This window comes from Protopterus annectens, chromosome 1.part1 (assembly GCF_019279795.1).
Source record: "Protopterus annectens isolate FY-2018-M chromosome 1.part1, PAN1.0, whole genome shotgun sequence".
NCBI classification, from domain to species: domain Eukaryota; kingdom Metazoa; phylum Chordata; order Ceratodontiformes; family Protopteridae; genus Protopterus; species Protopterus annectens.
This window is the reverse complement of record NC_056726.1, coordinates 1,014,478,696-1,014,497,935: the sequence shown is the minus strand read 5'-3', so window position 1 is coordinate 1,014,497,935 and position 19,240 is coordinate 1,014,478,696. Positions and strand designations below refer to the sequence as shown.

General features: G+C 39.3%; 1 protein-coding gene across 1 annotated transcript in view; it reads left to right on the top strand.

Moving 5' to 3' along the window:
• Positions 1-19,240, top strand: part of LOC122808760 — a 1,224,833-nt gene that overhangs the window by 989,166 nt on the left and 216,427 nt on the right. Inside the window, exon 9 of the mRNA XM_044079786.1 lies at positions 15,389-15,510. Within this exon, the coding sequence (XP_043935721.1) occupies positions 15,389-15,510 (122 nt within the window). The remainder of the gene's footprint in view (positions 1-15,388; positions 15,511-19,240) is intronic.

Genomic DNA, 19,240 nt, shown 5'->3' with positions numbered 1-19,240 from the left:
TGTAGATAGAAATCACCTCCATTACATCACTTCTGCTATTGTACAGTCAAGTATATTCATGGATCATATTATTAATGAAACCATTGCTAGCCTGAAAGCAGTTAATGATGACATCTCCACATGTCATGCTGGGAACACTGTTTCTTTGCATGTGACACGGCATATATAACAATAAGCACTATGTTAAAGAGGTGTTATGCATTACCAAATGAAGGTTTTTAGCCATCTTCATGGCACAGAAGGTTAATGTTCTGACTATGGTAGAGGCGACCTGAGTTTGATTAGAGTACTGTAAACTGGAAGGACTGCTCATAGGGGAGGGAGACAGGAATGGTGAGGGTAGTGGCTTTCTGTCTTTGTATTGGTGCAGGATAAGTGCATATGCCTGGGGTAGGCACTCTCTGAGCTAGAATTCCAGATTGAGATTACAGATCACATGACTGAGGCAGTGCTTATTGCAAGAACTAGACAATGAATTCAGAATTATGTCACTTACAGAAGTGAGTAATACCCCTTCCATCAGCCCATAACTTAATGCCATAGGACAAAAGCCCCAGACCCCTGCACAAATGATGCCACCACTTCTGGCAGTTAACCCTCTCCCAGATAGGAGCAAATGGCCTGTAAGTCTCTTACTGCTGGTTGAATGAATGCATCGGAGGATACCTTGTGGGGATGTGCTATGGTCAGTGAGAATAAAGAAGAAAGAGATACACTCAAGAAAATAATAACTCAATACTTCCCCTGTTGTCACCAGAAATAACATTTGTGAATACATTAATTCACGCATTTTCTTGTGATTACTCACAGATAACATCAATCATAATTTAGAAAGGGCAGAATAAGTAAAGCCACAGACCTATGGTGGGGAACATTTCTCTTTTTGTATTTCCTATTGCAGTCAAAACTATGAAGCAGGTAAAAGGGTCAGTCTTAGGTGAACTGGAGCCTTAGGCAGTACCTCCTCCACTGACCATTACCCACCCACACACAATCACCTTGTGCCTTTCGGTCCCAGGCTTGTCCTGGTCTATCCTCACCATCTAGATGATTTTTTTCTTCCTTTTCTCATAGTTATTCTTACTCTTTAGTCTTTTCCGGCATTTATTTATTCACTGATTAATTCATTTAACACATCTTAACTAGGCAAGACTGCCCTCTGACAAGTGTACAGGAAATAACATCGAACCATGGTAGTCCTACATGATTTATCCAATGATAGCCTGAAAAAATCCTAATTAAGAAAAGAAATTCAGTCCTATTGGTCAGCTTTGCTTTTTCCTGTATTTTTTCAACACATTTTAATTGACTAGGCCTACACTGTCCTGTAATAGCTATGGAGGATATAAGTGAATTAATCCATGGGTCTGGGGACTGCTAGACCCCCCAAAAGCAATGGGGGGGTCTTGATGCACCGGTTGCATATTGAGTTTTTTTAACCATTTTCATTCAAAAATGACCTGAAAAATCATCCTGATTATATTTTTATTTCTATTTTGTAACAATATAGATGGGCTGGTACAACACCCCTTTTCAAGAAACAAATTCAATATTATTCTTCAACTTTCCTGCACTCTTTCAACACATACGAAATGACCAGGACTGTACTGTACTAATTGGAGATAAAATAATTGAATTAAGCTGGGGGCTGACAGGCCACCAGAAGCTGTTGAGTTTCTAAATACTGGAAGTGCATTTCAGACCTTTATTCCTACATGTTGATCAAACTGAGGCTTGAACAGAAATCATGATTAAGGAAAGAACTTGGTTTTCTTGAACTGTGCTTTATTCTTGCACCTTTTATCAGGTTCAAAGTGACCGAGACTACATTTGTAAGAAATAAATGCATTAATCCAAAAGGATTCTAGATTTGCTGGTATACATTTTAGGGTTTTTTTAACATTTTGATTCAATGAACTTTCACACAGACAATAGCCATACAATATATATATATATATATATATATATATATATATATATAGAGAGAGAGAGAGAGATTGATATATATATATATATATATATATATATATATATATATATATATATAAAATAGATTTATTTTCCAAATTGCTTCACACAAATCGCAACAATCCTGCAAATATATACTAGTCCTGGAAGACCAGATAGTGACTGCTTAAATGGAGAAGAACAAAAAGTTCAGTTACTTTTTACCGACAGTTCCTACCCTCACCTACCAGTTATAACTAAAAGTGCGGGCTGCGTATTGTATTCCAGTTTTATTCCATGGAATCAGTGCCACATATTTAACTATTCTGAGTTGCTTCATATAATCACAGTGACCCTGCTAATGGACACTAGCCCTGCAAACCCAGGTATTAAGTATTTAAACTGAGGAAATGTAAATTATTTTCTACAGACAGCTCCCCCAGTGGTTATAAATAAAATGACAGCTAGATAAAATAAATATATATATATATATATATATATATATATATATATATATATATATATGTATATATTAAACCATTCTTTAATTACTCTATAGGGTTTGCAGTAACAAACCCTGTGCCATGCCCACTAGTTAGTCATGACCCTCCCCCCATTGTTTTGTGTAAAAAGAGGAGGTATAATGCACATCAGGTAGCTGCAGCCCCTTTGCACCAACTTACATAGGAAGGCAATGCAAGGCTCCTAAAAGTGTGTCAGAAAAAAAATCAAATTTGTATATATGACCATGGAGTTGGGGGGGTGACAGCCCCCTTATTTCATACAGACATTCCTCTCACTATATCAACTATTCAAAACCATGGGTAAACCTGCTCAAAAATGGTGTGGGATGGTTAAGGTAAGCTACACCCTGTACTTTTATTTATTTTTTTACATCTTGTATTTCAGCTTTGTTCCATAGAAACAATAGCAGTGCATTAAATTATTCCAAGTTGTTTCACATATATCACAGAAATCTTCAAGTGCACACTAGTCCTTCAAAGCCAGATAATTACTCTTTAAACTGATAAAACAGGAGGATAAGTTACTTTCTACAGAAAGGTCACACCCCTACCCATCAGTTATTGCTAAAACTGACAGCCGTGAATTGTATTTCAGCTTTGTTCCGTGGAAACAGTAATCACAGATTAAAGTATTCCAACTTTCTTCAAACAAGTCACAGTAGTCCTGCAAAGTCAGAATAAAGGAGCAAAACAACAGCCATTCATCATATTACCTCAAATACAGGCCAGTAGTTTTTTTATGTTATTCAAATTAATTTAGTTAGTAGAGCAACACATTTTTCATCAACAAATATAAGGAAAAAGAAGCACAGAACTTCAGTGTCTATCATTTTTGACTATCTGTAATTAGCATTGGTTTACCAAGAAAAACATATGAGGGCAAAAATGCATTGACATACCTCTTAACCTCTGAGCAGAAGAAATATGGACAAAGTCAAAAATAATGGGGAATAAAGGCTCGAAGTCAAGGACTGATTTTAAATATTGTCCTGCTAAGCTTAGAAAGTTGTAGAACAACAGATTTTGTGTTGGCATGCATTTTTCTAAGGGATATAAAGACTGAAACTTAAATGTGTGTCATTATTTACTGACATCATTCCTCACTGATTTGTCATTTTTGAGACCGATTAAAAGTGTGAACCAAAAATCCAGACACTTGAGAGATGCACAGGGACAGGGACACAAATTTGACAAATTCAGTCCCATTCTGCAAAATAAGGGACAGCTGTGGACTAGTCAGCCCCCAGCCATCCAAAAGATCTGGTTGTCTGCCAGTAACAAAAATATATAGGCTCATAGATTAATACTAGGCTAACTGCCCTTGTGGGCCATTGTAAGCTCAGTCAATTACCCCTGTGAGAATCAAATGCTGTACCTTGTGTCTGTAAGGCAAGCACCCTAACCATTATGCCAACCTCCTACCCATCCACATGCCATTGCTGAGCTTTCTCTTCAAGCTTTGTCAACTTCTTGTTCTGTCCTACCTATGATCTACCTGATTCATTGTCTAAGTTGATCATCGGTGGAACAACAATCTGAATTGTCTAATCTGTAGGACTTCCTCCCTAGGGTGTTGCTCTCTCTTCTCTTGAAGGACTACTTCTCAGCATGTATGTATGTATATATGTTTGTATTTATTTATTTACTTGCTGTACAGTAAAGAAGCAGTTCTTTACTATAAAATAAGTAGCTGAAAAGTGACTCTATAACAAAAGAAAGAGCATCCCCTTAGCAGCCACCTAGTTGGCCTGTGCTTAAGTACAGCTATAGGTAAAACTTGCTAAGACCTCTGTATAAGATTCTGTTTAGTAGGCCACTGACACTGTCAGCTGGCAGAAAAAGAACTTGCAAGACTAAATGCTGGTATCTCACCCTGTTAGTTCAGGGTGGGTACTAGTCGCCTCTTTTGCAAATGAAGGTGAAAGCAAACTACCTCCTACCCACAGGTATGCAAGGAGAAACATGAAAATGCTATTCTAGGACACCACTACCCACATATCCTAAACATCACGTGGCTTCCTCTATATCAGCTTCTTTCTATAAATGCTTCAGCGAACTGTTTTGTTACCATCCTCAGTTGTATATTGGACAGTATGGCACCAATTAAGGCCTTCATAGTGAAACACGCATTCCAGCCCCAGATGTCAGAAAAACTAAAGCTACTCCTGATTGAGATGGAATGGACAAAGCATAGGCGACATATTAGTTACATTAATCCTGAATTTACTTTTGCTGTTATGGGCAGGCTAAGAATTCTTGGAAAAAATAGATGAAAAAGCAAAGAAGAGTTAAGAGGCAGGGGCAAAACTCAAGGTCTCCTAGATTGTTTTGTTGAAATATAAATCCGCTATTTCACTCTGACAGAACTATTACTCTGTTTCCTTCTCAACAACAACAATTTTAGCTGAGAAAACCTGCAAATTTAAAAGATATGTATTAGGTTGGGCAAACAGCTCAGCACAAACTTCCTAAAATGGTTTTATATCCACCATTCTCTAAATACCCTAACAAAAAGGAGTGTATGTGAAGGTCCTATGCTTTTCATGTGGAAGTATGCCCCGCTCCTGCCTTAATTTTGCTTGTAATGTTGAAATGTCAAGGTCACCAATGCGTCAGAGTAGATAAATGTTTTAATAGATACTTAAAAAAAAAAAAAACAAAGAAACAGGTATTGTAGCAATATGCACAGATCCTACAGACTTAAAAACATTGCAAGACCAATTTAGCCTTTACTTAACTTCACTTTGATGTTGCATGGCAGATATTCAGTTTATTAATATATTTGAAGCATCTTAAGACTTTTGGGGTCATAAAACTGTGTGAATCACTCAGTCACTGTAGAAAGTAGTACATCTGACAGATATGTTTTCTTTCATTTGCTGTTTGGTCTGAGCACACAGTGAGCTTTAGGGAAAGTAAGTAAAATAAGTAAAAGTAATTAACAACTTGATGATGTTACAGACATTGTAAGCAACGCTTTTTGCTCAGCCTAAAGATGAAGGTGATGGAAATCTTTATGCAGTACTAGAAAGAATCCAACAAAATTGTATGTTTATGTATATCGAGAGAGAGAAATATTACTCTGATTGATTAATTTACTTATCTTAATTTCAGTTATGATGTATTTTCTTTCATTGAAGGTCTTGTAATGCATATAATCATAATTATATAATAACGACTCATTGACTGGATGGCCTGACCAGCGTACACATAATAAATCAAGCATATAGCAACAGAAAAAAAGGTCTAGCCACTGAAATACCACTCTATTGACATATGCTTTGAGGAGAGAACAAAATACAAGAACAGTCAGGTACATTCCGCAAAACTAAAGAATCAGAAATGTACCTGAGCTTCTATTTCTGCGCTGTCCCTCCTAAAAAACTAATCAGTCATACCTCTCAACTGTCCAGATTGTCACAGAATGTCCAGATTTTTGTTTCATAGTTTTGTCCTGTTCCTCATAAAAATTTTATTTTTTGTGGGAAGCCACTGTGAAGTTATTAAATAATGACTGACATTTCATGTTCAACTTATTCCAGCAACTTTCCAAGTTTATAAGAGCAGTATTTATGCACACAATTCTTGCGTTAAGAGTTTGTTGGCCAGAAACAAAAACAAACAACAAAGGGTAGTAATGGTGGTTCTCTTTTCCCTGTTGCTTCTCTGACACGGCACTCGATATGGACTGCCATACGAATGTGTAGTAGATCGGCAAGGAAGGAAGAACGCAGAAGAACACCACAGTGACTTTATAAAAAGACATTATTTAAGAAAGGCAAACAATTTCTTTCTTAAATAATATAATTGTATAATGACAATGATTCACTCCTGTTTGAGGGCATATCAGGATTTGCCCACAGTTGTCATTGTTTAATCAATCAAGCTTCAACAGTGGGATCAAACCATGCCAAGCGTGAGTAAATCCAGAGATACCCAGGCATAGTCATGGATTATTGCTAAATAATATGTCAGCTTTAATTTAATTTTCTCTTTTTCTTATCCTGTTCTATATTTATTTCAGCAAAATGTTTGCAATGGACTTAGGATAATGGAATTATGAGTGACTGAAAAATAAGCAATGTGAAAACATCCCATATTCTAAAACATTATGCAGTAGTTCTTGTCTGAGAATTTTGTTGTGAATCAAAAGAATTTTTCACAGTAATTTTAATTTTGTTGGTGTTGGTAACAGATCTGATAGTAATGATAGGAAACACTTAATCAAACTAGCAATAAGCATACTTTGCCAAGTACAAGTCTGACTTCTTAATAAATAATAATACCCGTTTGTTAAATAGGTAGGCCGACTGGACACACAATCCCTTTTCAAGGGTGACCCAGGAACAATGTCAAGTTAAGTGACTTGCACATGATCACACATTAGGCAAACGAGGGCTGAGAGACTCAAACCCTGCACCACAGGAACTACAGCTCACAGCCTTAACAATCTGTAGCAACTGCCATAAAGATCGACACATGGTAGCATGTAGAGTAGTAATTGCTCGTACAAGCATATTTTTTCACACTTGCTGCAAGGTAAATGATTGTTCATAGGTTCATAGGTTGGTACTAGGCTATCAGCCCTAGGGCCTATACAAGCCTAGCCATAACAATTCCCTGGATATTTCTTCCCACCATATTTACTTCTTTGGGCCCCTGTCTAGCAGGGCAACTGACATGATCCCGGGGTGAATTTCCTATCTCCCATCCAATCATCAAGGTTCCTTTTCAAGAGGGCCAATGAGGCACTCTGCTTGACATGTATGGGCAGTCTATTCCAGAGTATGGGGAGTCTCTGGGTCAGGAACCTATCCCTCCAGCATGTTTTGTTCATTGTGATGGCAAGTTTTAGATCCCTGGAGCATGTGGCTCTGAGGGATTGGGATTTCTTTAAGTGGAGCGTGTCCAGCAGCTCAGGGTTTGACATGGCCTTGTATGTTAAGCAGAGATTGCCTCTGAGTAGACGATATGCCACAGAGTATAGCTGGAGTTTTTTAGATGGTCAGCATATGGCATCTGCTTTAGGCCTGTGATTCTTTTAGTGAGGTATTTCTGTGGCCTTTCCAGCTGTTGCAGATGTCTTGTGAGGTACATACCAAACGGGGCATTATACTCTATAATGGGTCTAATGAGGGATGAGTACAGTGGGACAATGACCTCCTTTTTTCTGGATGAAAAGCCCTTAGTGATGAGGTGTGCCACATAGAAGGATTTCCTGACTGTTGTGGCGATGTGGTTATCGAAAGTGAGACCACTGTCCACCTGTGTCCCTAAATCTCTCATCAAACTTCTGATGTTTAGCATCCTGCCACCTATGTGGTAATTCATGGGTACATGTTTTTTTCCAAAGGGGATAACTATACATTTCTTGGCATTAAGCTTGGGCCCATGGCTCTGGCACAAGGCATCTGTTTCTGTAAGGCCTTTTTGTAGAATATCCACATGATTTAGGGATTCAATAATGGCTTCCAGTTCGCAGACATCTGCAAACTTTGTTAGCCAGAGTCCCTTAGTGTTGGCCTGTACTTCAGAGAAGTATATGCCAAACAAGAGTGGTCCCAGGACTGAACCCTGAGGTACTCCACTTGTCACTTGTCTGGAGCTGGATTTGGAGTCGGCTACTTTTACAGTCTGGGTTTTGTCAGTAAGCCAGTTGGCAACCGATCGAATGACGTAGGGATTTATGCCCAGCTTAGTAAGTTTATCTATGATTCTAGAGTGGGGGATGGTGTTGAAGGTCTTGGTGAGGTCCAGATAGGCTGTGTGGACAACCTTATCCTCATCCACAGCTTTGGAGACTGATTTGAAGAAGTCAATCAGATTCAGGAGACAAGATTGGCCCTTCACAAACCCAAACTGGGTTGAGTCCAGTGTTTGAAGGTTGCCAATGTCTTTGTTTATAAGTTCCATGATAATGCGTTCCATGCCCTTGCAGATCAGGCTTGTCAGACTGATGGGATGGTAGTTCTCAGGATCCAAGGCAGATCCTCCCTTGTGGAGCAGGATAACTGTAGCTGTGCGCCACTCAGTGGGCATAAAGCCTGAGGTGAGGCTATGATTAAACATGACACTGAGGTGAGGTGCCAGTTCATTTTGTAGTTCATGTAGTACACAGCCTGGGATGTCATCTTGTCCCATGGATGCTGTAATCTTAGCTTTGGAGAGTGCGGTTTCTACCTGTGTGGCCGTGATTATCAGAATTTGGCAATCTTTTGGTATTGAGATGGGCCTTTTAGGGGGTGAGAGGGGGGTGTAGTTGGCACTAAATCAATCTGCCAGGATATTGGCAATATCCTTGGGATCAGTATATTTAATGCCATTCTGTTGTAGCTCAGAGCAGATCTGAGCATTGCCATTTAGATTCTTGACATAACTATAGAATGCCTTGTGGTTGTCTTTGGAATCTTTGGCAATTTTATTTTCGTAACTAGCTTTTGAGGATTTTATGAGAGATCTCAGCTTCTTACTGAGGCTGGTGAGGGAGTTTTTTGCATCCTGGGATTTTCCTCTTTTCTGCAACAGTTTCTTCCTTCTGTTGTATAGTTTGTTTCTAGCAGAGGACCACCAGATTGGCTTCCTTGTTTTGGAGAAGAGCATCTTGGTTCTATTTTGGATGGCACGATTCATGCACAAGTGGATGTGCTCGTACAGTGCCTTAGTGTATGCTTCTGCAGTCGAACTTCCAGATCCTGTCTGCATGGGTGTTGTGAAGTTTGTCACTTTTGACTTCAGTAGCATGAAGTTAGCTTTGGAGAAGTTTTTATGGAGGTTTCCTTACTGGGGGGTGGGGGTGGGATGTGGATTTGCTTATCGTCAGACCTGACCAATGAGGGGGTGACCACTGGTGTGGAGCATCTATCTCCCATGTTGGTAATGACCAGGTCTAGGATATTGGCTCCCCTGGTGGGACAATGGATTAGTTGATCCAGGGTGTTGGAATTTACGAATTCCAAGAACCGTTCGGAAAAGGAGTTGGTACCCAAGTAGTTTTCCGCATTAATGGCAGGGTAGTTAAAATCACCCAGTATTAGGGTGTTTGGTTGTATCTTAATATTTTCCAGTATGTTTAGAAAGGTGTAGTGAGAATCTTGGAGCATGGTGGGGGATCTGTAGCAAGCTATAGTTTGGATTGCAGTCTTACCTAGTGTTAGCTGCACCTGAAGAATTTCAGATGCATTGTGTTGGGCAACTAGCCTGGAGGTGTGAATATCCTTGGTGAATATGGACACTCCTCCACCTTTAGTGTTTCGGTCTTTGTTTTGTGGCCAAAAAGTGTGGTAAGAATTGTAGCCTGGTATTGCAGGGGTGCTCTCTGGAGCCTTGAACCAGGTCTCAGTTACTGCACAGATGTCGATGTTCTCCATTTTTAGGAGTGCCTCAAGAGAGTGCATTTTGAGGTTTAGACATCTAGCATTGAGTAGCATTACCTTCAGATTTTGCATGCTTGTATCTGTTATGGTGGTGGTTTTATCCTTTGAACTTTACCTAAAAAAGGCACTATAGGGGTGGCAAGAGCTTTAGCCAGTAACCTGAATCCCAGGGGTGACAGGTGCAGACCATCTCTGGCAAAGCATTGCGGTTTGTCGATGTCTTCCCAGGCAGACAAATACTGGATCCCCTTTGAATGACACCAAAAACTTAGCCAATTGTTGAAGTCTATCATTTTGTCCTTATACTGTGGTATCATTCTGTGCAAAGGCAGGATGCTACTCAGAGCTAGGGTCATACCTGCCTGGGTCACATGCTCCAAGAGCTCTTCCATATCTCTTTTCATGTAGTCCAGGGAGGTACATCTCAAGTCATTCACTCCAGCATGGACAATGACAGAGTCATATTTGTACTTGTTGTGAAGTGACGTGAGTGCATGCATTATGTGGTGGATCCTGGCACCTGACAGGCAGCTGACTGTAATTTTCTCCTTGTTCAGCCTGGTGAGTGGGACATCAGTGTGCCTGACAATAGAGTCACCTATGACTAAAGTGTTGGGTACATTGTCTTGCCTTACGGGCTGTTGTTGGGTGGCACACTGGTGTTGTGAGCTATGTGTCACTTTGGTTGTGACTGGTGTTTAATTGCGTTTCGGCTTCGGAGGTCCTTGTTGCTTGGGCAGGTTAATGTTAAGGGCCTCCGCATATGTAGGTTTAGTGTTGCTATGTGTGGGCGTTGATGGTGTGGGTTTTGAAGGGCTATGAGTTGCTTGAGGTGTAATGCAGGTGTTAACCTTCTCCTCTTGACTGTCTAGCACAATCTTGGCCGGAGAGAGCTTAGCTTCCAGTTTGGCTATGTAAGTGCATCTCTCGCTGGTTGTAGTGTTGGGTGGTAGGAGGAGAGGATTGTCTGTGTACATGAGGCAGTTGCCACACTGCCCCAGTATGCCCAGCTTCACCAGGTGGACAGGAGAAATCACCGGAAGCTGACCCTTGGACATGCCTGTTTAGGTGTTTTTTTGTAAAGTTCCTATTTATCCATTTTAACTGGTTTTATCCCAGACAGCTGAGGTGGTAGAAGTATCAAGCAAAAGGGGCTTTTCAGGAGAGCCCCACTTGAAGTTAATCCAAGGTATCAAGCAAATGGAGCTACTACAGGGGAGCCCCACTTGCAGGAAATCCAAGGTATTAAGCACGTACTCCCACTAGGGGCTCTGATGCTCTGGATATAGTATTCACCAGCATGGGGGGGGGGTCATTGTACTTTTCCAAGTGTGATGTCCTCCCTGGTTAGGTCAGACCACAAATCAGTCTCATTTGAAGTAACTACTGGAACTGACACCCTCACAGGAACAAATATTATAAAAAACTTACCAAAGCTAACTAGAGTTTACTAAGTGATGGTATAAAAAGCTTCATACCACCATTAATCACAGACATCAATGATCACTATGGAGAAGTGTACACACATGTCCTGTACAAATACTTAGGTGACTGCATAAGCTCTGCTGTAACTGATAGGATCAAAACCAGGTCTTCCCCATAAAAACAAGCCACCATGGTGGACTTCAAGTATAAACAGATTATATATCAAGAGGAAGAGACTGTTCCCAAAAGCAAGGGGAATATAACTCTGCAGAAGAAGAGTTGCCTTCTAAACCTATACAAAAAAATCAGAAATCTTGTAAAGTCTTCTAAAACACATTACTTAACTATAATTGCATCCCTAGCCAAGGATAATCATAAGGCATTTTTTAACTATGTCCAAAGTCTGAAAGGGGATGCCCAGCTATGTGCCAAACTGCTTGTAGATGGGATCACTCATACTAAACTGGAAGATATCGCCAACCTGGTAGCTGACAGATTCAGCACAAACTTCACCCCACTATCGCCACCTACCATATCACAAAGCATTTTTGTCACCAGCGCTCTGTCTAGTATCTCTAGAGAACAGGTCATCCCTGCATTCGTCAAGGCCAAAAATATGACCTCAATGGGACCAAATCAAATCCCAGGTTGTTTACTAAACAATCTAAAACAAGACCTAGTGGATCCACTTGGCATTATCTTTAATCACAGCCTGAGAACTACCTACATTCCTGCAGAATGGAGAACAGCAACGGTAATCCCTCTGCACAAAGGGGGGGTATCAACTGACCCTGGTAACTACAGACCCATACGTCTAACCAGCCTCATCTGCAAGGCCATGCAAAAAATTATCATGGACCTTATCAACAAGGATATAGGCAACCTCCAAACACTAGATCCAACCCAGACTGGCTTCATTAAGGGTAGATCATGCTTATTAAACCTGGTGGACATTTTTGAGACTGTCACCAAAGCCATGGACGAAGGTAAGACAGTGCACACTGCCAAGGCTTTTGACACAATTTCCTACTCTGGCATCACTGAGAAACTCTCCCAGATAGTGGTTAACCCTTACGTTAATAGATAGGTAGCCAGTTGGCTCACCTACAGAACACACATTATCAAAATTGGTGACTCCACTTCCACCAGTAGACCTGTCACCAGTGGAGTACCACAGGGGTCTGTGCTGGGTCCCTTAGTGTTTGGCATCTATTTCTCAGAAGTCCAGGCTAAAGTAGATGGCCTTTGGCTCACCAGGTTCACTGATGATTCCAAACTGGGAGCAATCATTGAGTCCCCCAACGATGTCAACATATTACAAGAAGGGCTAACACAAACAAATGACTGGTGCCAAAGCCATGGTCTAAAACTAAATGCAAAAAAATGCATTATTATTCCCTTTGGCAAAATAGAATTCCCTAAAAAATACAATATTGACAGCAGCCCCCTGAGTTCCAACCCAGTGAAGTGAGACTTGGGAACACAGGTTAACAGCAATCTAAACTTTGGCCACCAAGGTTCCATAGTGGCAAAGAATGCCTTCTATATAGTGCACCTCATAAGCAAGGGCATAATATCCAGGTCAAGGGATGTTATAACTCCACTGTAAGTGACCCTCATCAGACCACTCATAGAGTATAATGCACCCTTTTTCATGAACCTCACCAGACACATGCAGCAGCTGGAGAGACCTCAGAGGTTTTTTACTAAGAAAATATAGGGACTCCAAACCATGACCTACATGGACAGGCTGAAAGCCCTGTCACTTTACACAGCATCATATAGGCTGCTGAAAGTTGACTTGTGCCTGGCCGATAGGGCAATCTCCATCCCTGGCCTAATGGAAATGCTGCACATCCGGAAGTCAAATAGCACAAGACTCACTCACTCTAGAGATCTCATCCTAGCTTGTAACATTAACAAAACATGCTGGATAGACAGATATGTCTCCCAGAGACTACCCTCCTCTCTGGAATAAACTTCCTATTTATATAAACAGAGCTTCTCACTGACGATATTCAAAAGCAACCTAGACAACTGGATAGAAGGCCGCAAATTCGCCCTTGGGGAGGTACCCATTTCCCTCATGGAGAGGGTAGCCGGTGTTCCTCACAGAACCACTCTGTTCATAAATGTGTTCGGCAGATGCTTTATATTATAATGTTGACAAGTTAAAATGTCGACTCTGATTTGTTCAACATGAAAATGTCGAACTACAAGGTTACCAAACAGCCAAATGACCGATTTCTTTCCAAAGGAAAGAAATTGGTGGCCAAACACCAAAAACATACAAAAACAAATATATTTAAGTGGGGAGGCTTTGCCCCCACACCACCCAGGGTTCCTATTATGTTATCGAAAGATAATGTAATCTAACCATCAAAACTTCGAAATGGCTGCATTTCAAAGAGCGCATTGTGGGATCGCAGTACAGTGAGGATTGGAATATTTGCCCTTTCCTCACTGTAGTGTGATCTCGGAGTTGGAATATATATTTAGTGGGGGGTGTGGGGGGTGCAGCCCCCCACAATACAAGCTTCAAAATGCTGCCATTTCGAAGTTTTGATGGTTCGATTACGTTATTTTTCGATAACGTAATATGAACCCCACCACCCAACATGGGGGACTGTGCCCCCACACCCCCCCAACTAACTATTCTAAATCCAAGACCGCACTACAGTCAGGGAAAGGGCAGGTGTAAGAGAACAGTCAACTTATTTTTTTCCATTGGAAAGAAATCGGTGATTTAGCCGTTCGGTAACCTTGTAATTTGACATTTTCATGTCGAACAAGTCAGAGTTGGCATTTTAACTTGTCGACATTATAATATAGACCCTTCTGCAGACTACCCGAAATGAACAAATGGGGATACTTCAGATTAACATGTCTAGGCTTGTAAGGGCTCTAGAGCTGCTAACCTAGTAACCACCTATGAACCTATGAAAATGGGCTGCTACAGGGGAGCACCACTTGGAGTTAATCCAGGCATAGCTGAATTTGACGAAGCACTGAGGCAACCAAGAACATTCTTGAGGAAATAACAGTATTGGATGCCTAAGACTAGGTGAAATCTTTGGTCATTAAAAGTGAGTCTGGTCAGCTCTCTTTAAACTGCTTCTTCCACAACCCTTTACAATAAAAAACAGAAGGAAAGTGAAAGTGGAAAAGATACATTTAGAAAACTTCTTTAGCAAACTACACTAAGACATAAAGATCAACCTTTATATTTGCATGGAGTAAAGCAATTACATAATTGTTAGATGTGAATAAATTGTGTGTAAATATTTCAGAAGTAACAAAATGTTCAATTAATATTATTTTATAAACATAAAACCTTAATAATATATAATAATTTTAAAATCAATTACTTTTTTCCTGGATTACACATAATTACAATTTACAGTTTATATCAGCAAACTTTATTTTGATATCCAAATTAAGGAAAGCCTAATGATTTACTATTTATTATTATATTTCTCATTCCATGTTCATTTCTCAGGGGCATTTGAAAAAGAAGGACAGAAGAATAAAGAGAAAATAGTTCTAGTGTCTTCATGAAAGAAATTAAGGGAATTTAGAAAGTACAGAGCTGTTCCACATTAAGTACTTTGGAGTTTAGACTGTAAAGAAACAACTTCTTCTTCTTCTTTCTGCTTTTCCCAATTAGGGGTTGCCACAGTGGATCACCTGTCTGCTCATGATTGGCAGTAGAGTTTTTACGGTGTTAAGTTGCCAGCCTGGCGCCCAACCTTCCATGGAAGGCACACACACGCACGCACTCATGCCTAGGGCCAATTTAGAGTGTCCAATCCACTTTTTGGTGTCTTTGGGATGTGGGAAGAAACCGGAGCACCCAGAGGAACCCCACACGACCACAGGAAGGACATGCAGACTCCACACAGAAGGCACCCCAGCCGAGGATCGAACCGGAGAACTGTAAAGAAACATAACTAAAACTACAAAAGCAAAATGCAAATGCACAAAAGACAGGATTATAGCCTGCAGAAAAGCATGAAAGTTGGCAAACTGATGCCCTAATAAGGGTTGTGTTTTTCATCCATTTATGATAATAAACTTAAAGGCTGAATGCTTTCTGATGATGGTGTTTTTCATTTGCAGGAGGATTACTGCATCACCCCCGACCACCTGTGGATCCCTCTGCGCTGGATTGCACCCGAACTCTTAGATGAAGTTCATGGAAACCTGGTGGTGGTGGATCAGAGCAAAGAGAGCAACGTCTGGTGGGTCTGTAGAGTGAAGTAGTAATGTAATGCCAGTGTGTTTCAATAAAATAACAGATAGAGAAGTACACCTGCTTTTTTGTTTAACATTTAAGTATGGACCCATCCTAAAAAATTCTGAACTTCTACATTCAGCAGTGGACAGATCATTTGTTTCATGTGCTCATATTCAGAGTAGAAAGGCATAGTTCAACATATTATAAGTACTATGTCAAAGCATAACTATGACCATACTTTGACACAAACAATGAGTATGGCTTCACTAGCTCCTTGTGCCAGGCCTCACCTATTGTTCCAATGAACATTAGCATTAGGATCGAAGGACAGAATACGGCCATCTTCTTGGCTCGAGTCATTGGTATGAAGCAAAGCATAAGAAGAAACAAAAAGCAGTATTTAGTTTAGTCTGCACCCCAACCTGGGTCACACAGCTTTAGGTGATTGTTGTATAATAAGCCAGTCTTGAAATTTAATGCCAAAACTGAGAAAGGCTGAAAAAACTTTTATTTCCTGTGCTGGAAGACAGCACATTCTATTTTCACTATTGGATCTAAGCTGCCAGCTGTACTATGGGAGATATTTTGTTAGAAAAGAGAGTCTTGGGGGATTAAAATGAAGGGCACGGCCTTGCTAATGATGACAGTCAGTCAACTGACTCCATAGCAGAGCCATTTTGGACCACAGGGAATAAACCCATGACCTCCACTCGAGAGTGTTTCATCAGTATTTTTTATGTTTTTCTTCCCTGCATATTAACATTGTTGTATTGCTGAGGAGCTGATATATTTCTGTGTACTTAGGCACTCATAGCCTGGATCCCTACCTTAATGTTAATAATTATGTGTTGTGTCGGAAAAAGTGAAGGTGTTCTATTAGGTGAGAGGAAAATCATTCAAACACAGGCTAACAAAATTTGTTATTTTAAAATAATTATTCCTGTATCATGTTTCTAGTTTTTTTTTAATTGAATCTGTATCTGTTTTTTTTCTGTTTATAAAAATTAAACATTTACTTAACAGGAAAGCATGACTGCAAGATACTGCTAACATGCAATTTTTTTATATGGAAAGCGAGCAGATCACCTATCATCCTTACTAAAGACTGGTATCTGTAATATATTTGTTTTCAAGAAATGTTTAAGCACCCAGAGTCATAGTAGTAATTTATCATGAGGAAATACTGAAAAGGTGAATATGAATAAAACATGGAGTGTGCCCCTTTCTAGCAATACTGAACCCATTATGCATCGGTCATCACAGTGTGCCATCGCTAAGTCCAAAATGTATTACAGTAGTGCAAATGTTTTCAAAGTATCATAAACACCGTAAAGGGCACACACACTGAATCTGACATATAGTGTGATAACATGCATGCGATTATGAAATGTATCACTCGTGTTAGTATGTATAAACAACCCAAAACCAGCAGGAAACTAGATGAAACAACAAAAGAATCCACAACTTCGATAACAAATTTATTTCTCTCTCTCTGACGTCTCGGCCGTAGCCTTCAAGGAGTATAAACCTTACAAATACCAGCACTAAATTTATACTTATTCATAAGACAATTATACAATAAATCAATTAAATATAAATTAATTCAATTCATTACATCAAATCAGTGCTCCCCAATTAAGGTCTTCATTAAGACCATGGGGATATAAAGTATTAAATTTCAAAATATATACAGCTTCTTTATATAGTAAAGTTTGTTTAATATTAACACTGACATGATGTGAATGATGTATTTGCTCCAAAACAGTACCTTGTAACCCCTCATTTTTACTCTGATGGAAATTTCTAAAATGCATAGCCACAGAACTTTCTTCCTTATTATTAATAATGTCCCTAGCATGCTCCAAAAGCCTAACCTTAAAAGCCCTTTTGGTCTCTCCAATATAAAATGTATCGTTTGTTGGGAGGGTGGCCTAATGGTTAAGGTGTTTGCCTTATGAGCACAAGGTGCAGGGTTTGAGTCTCACGAGGGATAATTAGCTAGGCTTAAAAATGGCCCACAAGGACAGTTAGCCTAGTACTAATCTATGAACCTATTTTAATCCCATCGAGCTACGCGCTCAAGGGACTTAAACTTCAGCACTGAAATAAATAGGACATGCTGGAGGGACAGATTCATAACCCAGAGGATCCCTTCACTCTGGAATAAAATCCCAGTCCAGGTTAGGCAGAGTCCCTCATTGACTCTCTTCAAGAGGAATCTTGATGAGTGGATGGGAGATCGTAGGTTTACCCCGGGTATCACTTCTGTGTCACTGTTAGACAGAGGCACAGTATACTAACCTCGAAAAAGGGCATAGCAAAATTAATTTAAAATGGGTGGCGAAAGCCATACACACTCTGGCTAGGCTTATAAATGCCCTAGGGCAGATAGCCTAGTATGAACCTATGAACCTATGAACCTAATCACAAGGGCATTTAAGTGCACATATCACCCCTTCAGAATTACAATTAAAAACATTACATGTTTTAAAACTAACATTATTAATACAAGAAAAATAAGAAACTATAAAATTACAGGCTTTACATTTGCCACATCTAGAAGTACCCTTCATAGATAGACTGTATTGTACACTGGCTACAGGCATAATAAATCTACTTTTTACTAAAAAATCTTTAATATTTTTCCCTCTTCTATAAGAAAATTTGTGCATTCAACGATAATGACACACTACTTAAAGAACTAAAATATTTCCAAAAATGGTTAATCATTTTAACCAATTCAACACTGAAACAACCAAAAGTTGTGACAAAATATAACACATCCTTCTGTTTATTATTCATATCATTGTACTTTACTAGATTTCTATTAAACAAATTATTAGTAACTTTTTTACATCTATATCCAAAAAAACGCCTATAGCTATTTGTTATTATTTCCTCACTATAGCCCCTCTGATAAAACATTTCTATTAATAAACTAAGTTCCTTTTTAAATACAACCTCATTATTACATAATCTAGAAATTCTTACCATTTCTCCATACGGTAGAGCTTCTATTGTATGGGGAGGGTGACAGCTAGTGTCATGAACATATTGTATACCTCCATCAAACTTTCTATTAACTGATGTCACTAGATCTTTACCATTAACAATGTTCAACATGATGTCAAGAAAAGAAATAGAAACACCCTTTTTAAACCCACCAAATTTCAAGGAAAATCTATTATTATGTAGATCTAAAATGAATTGATCTACTAAAGCTTCACCACTTTCCAACAAAAAAATCAAATCATCCACAAACCTATAATATTTAATAACATATTTACGAAAAAAATAATTCCTATATAAAAATTCAGACTCAAAAAGGCCCATAGCAAGATTTACATACATAGGGGCAAAAGCTGCCCCCATAGCTGTGCCTTGTTTTTGTCGATACAAACAATCATTAAATTCAAAAAAGTTTTTGGTTAAAGAAAAATAAATGAGTTCAACAATATATTCTGTAACCGGATGATCACCTAAGAAAAACCTTACAGCTTCCATACCAAAAGAATGACTAATATTGGTATATAAACTCTTGACATCAACCGTGACCCAATACATACATTTATTCCATTTAACATCTCTTATATAAACACCGTAAAGGGCACACACACTGAATCTGACATATAGTGTGATAACATGCATGCGATTATGAAATCTATCACTCGTGTTAGTATACTCTGTTATCTGTAAGCATGAGTCAGTTCAACAGCACATATCCACACATATAC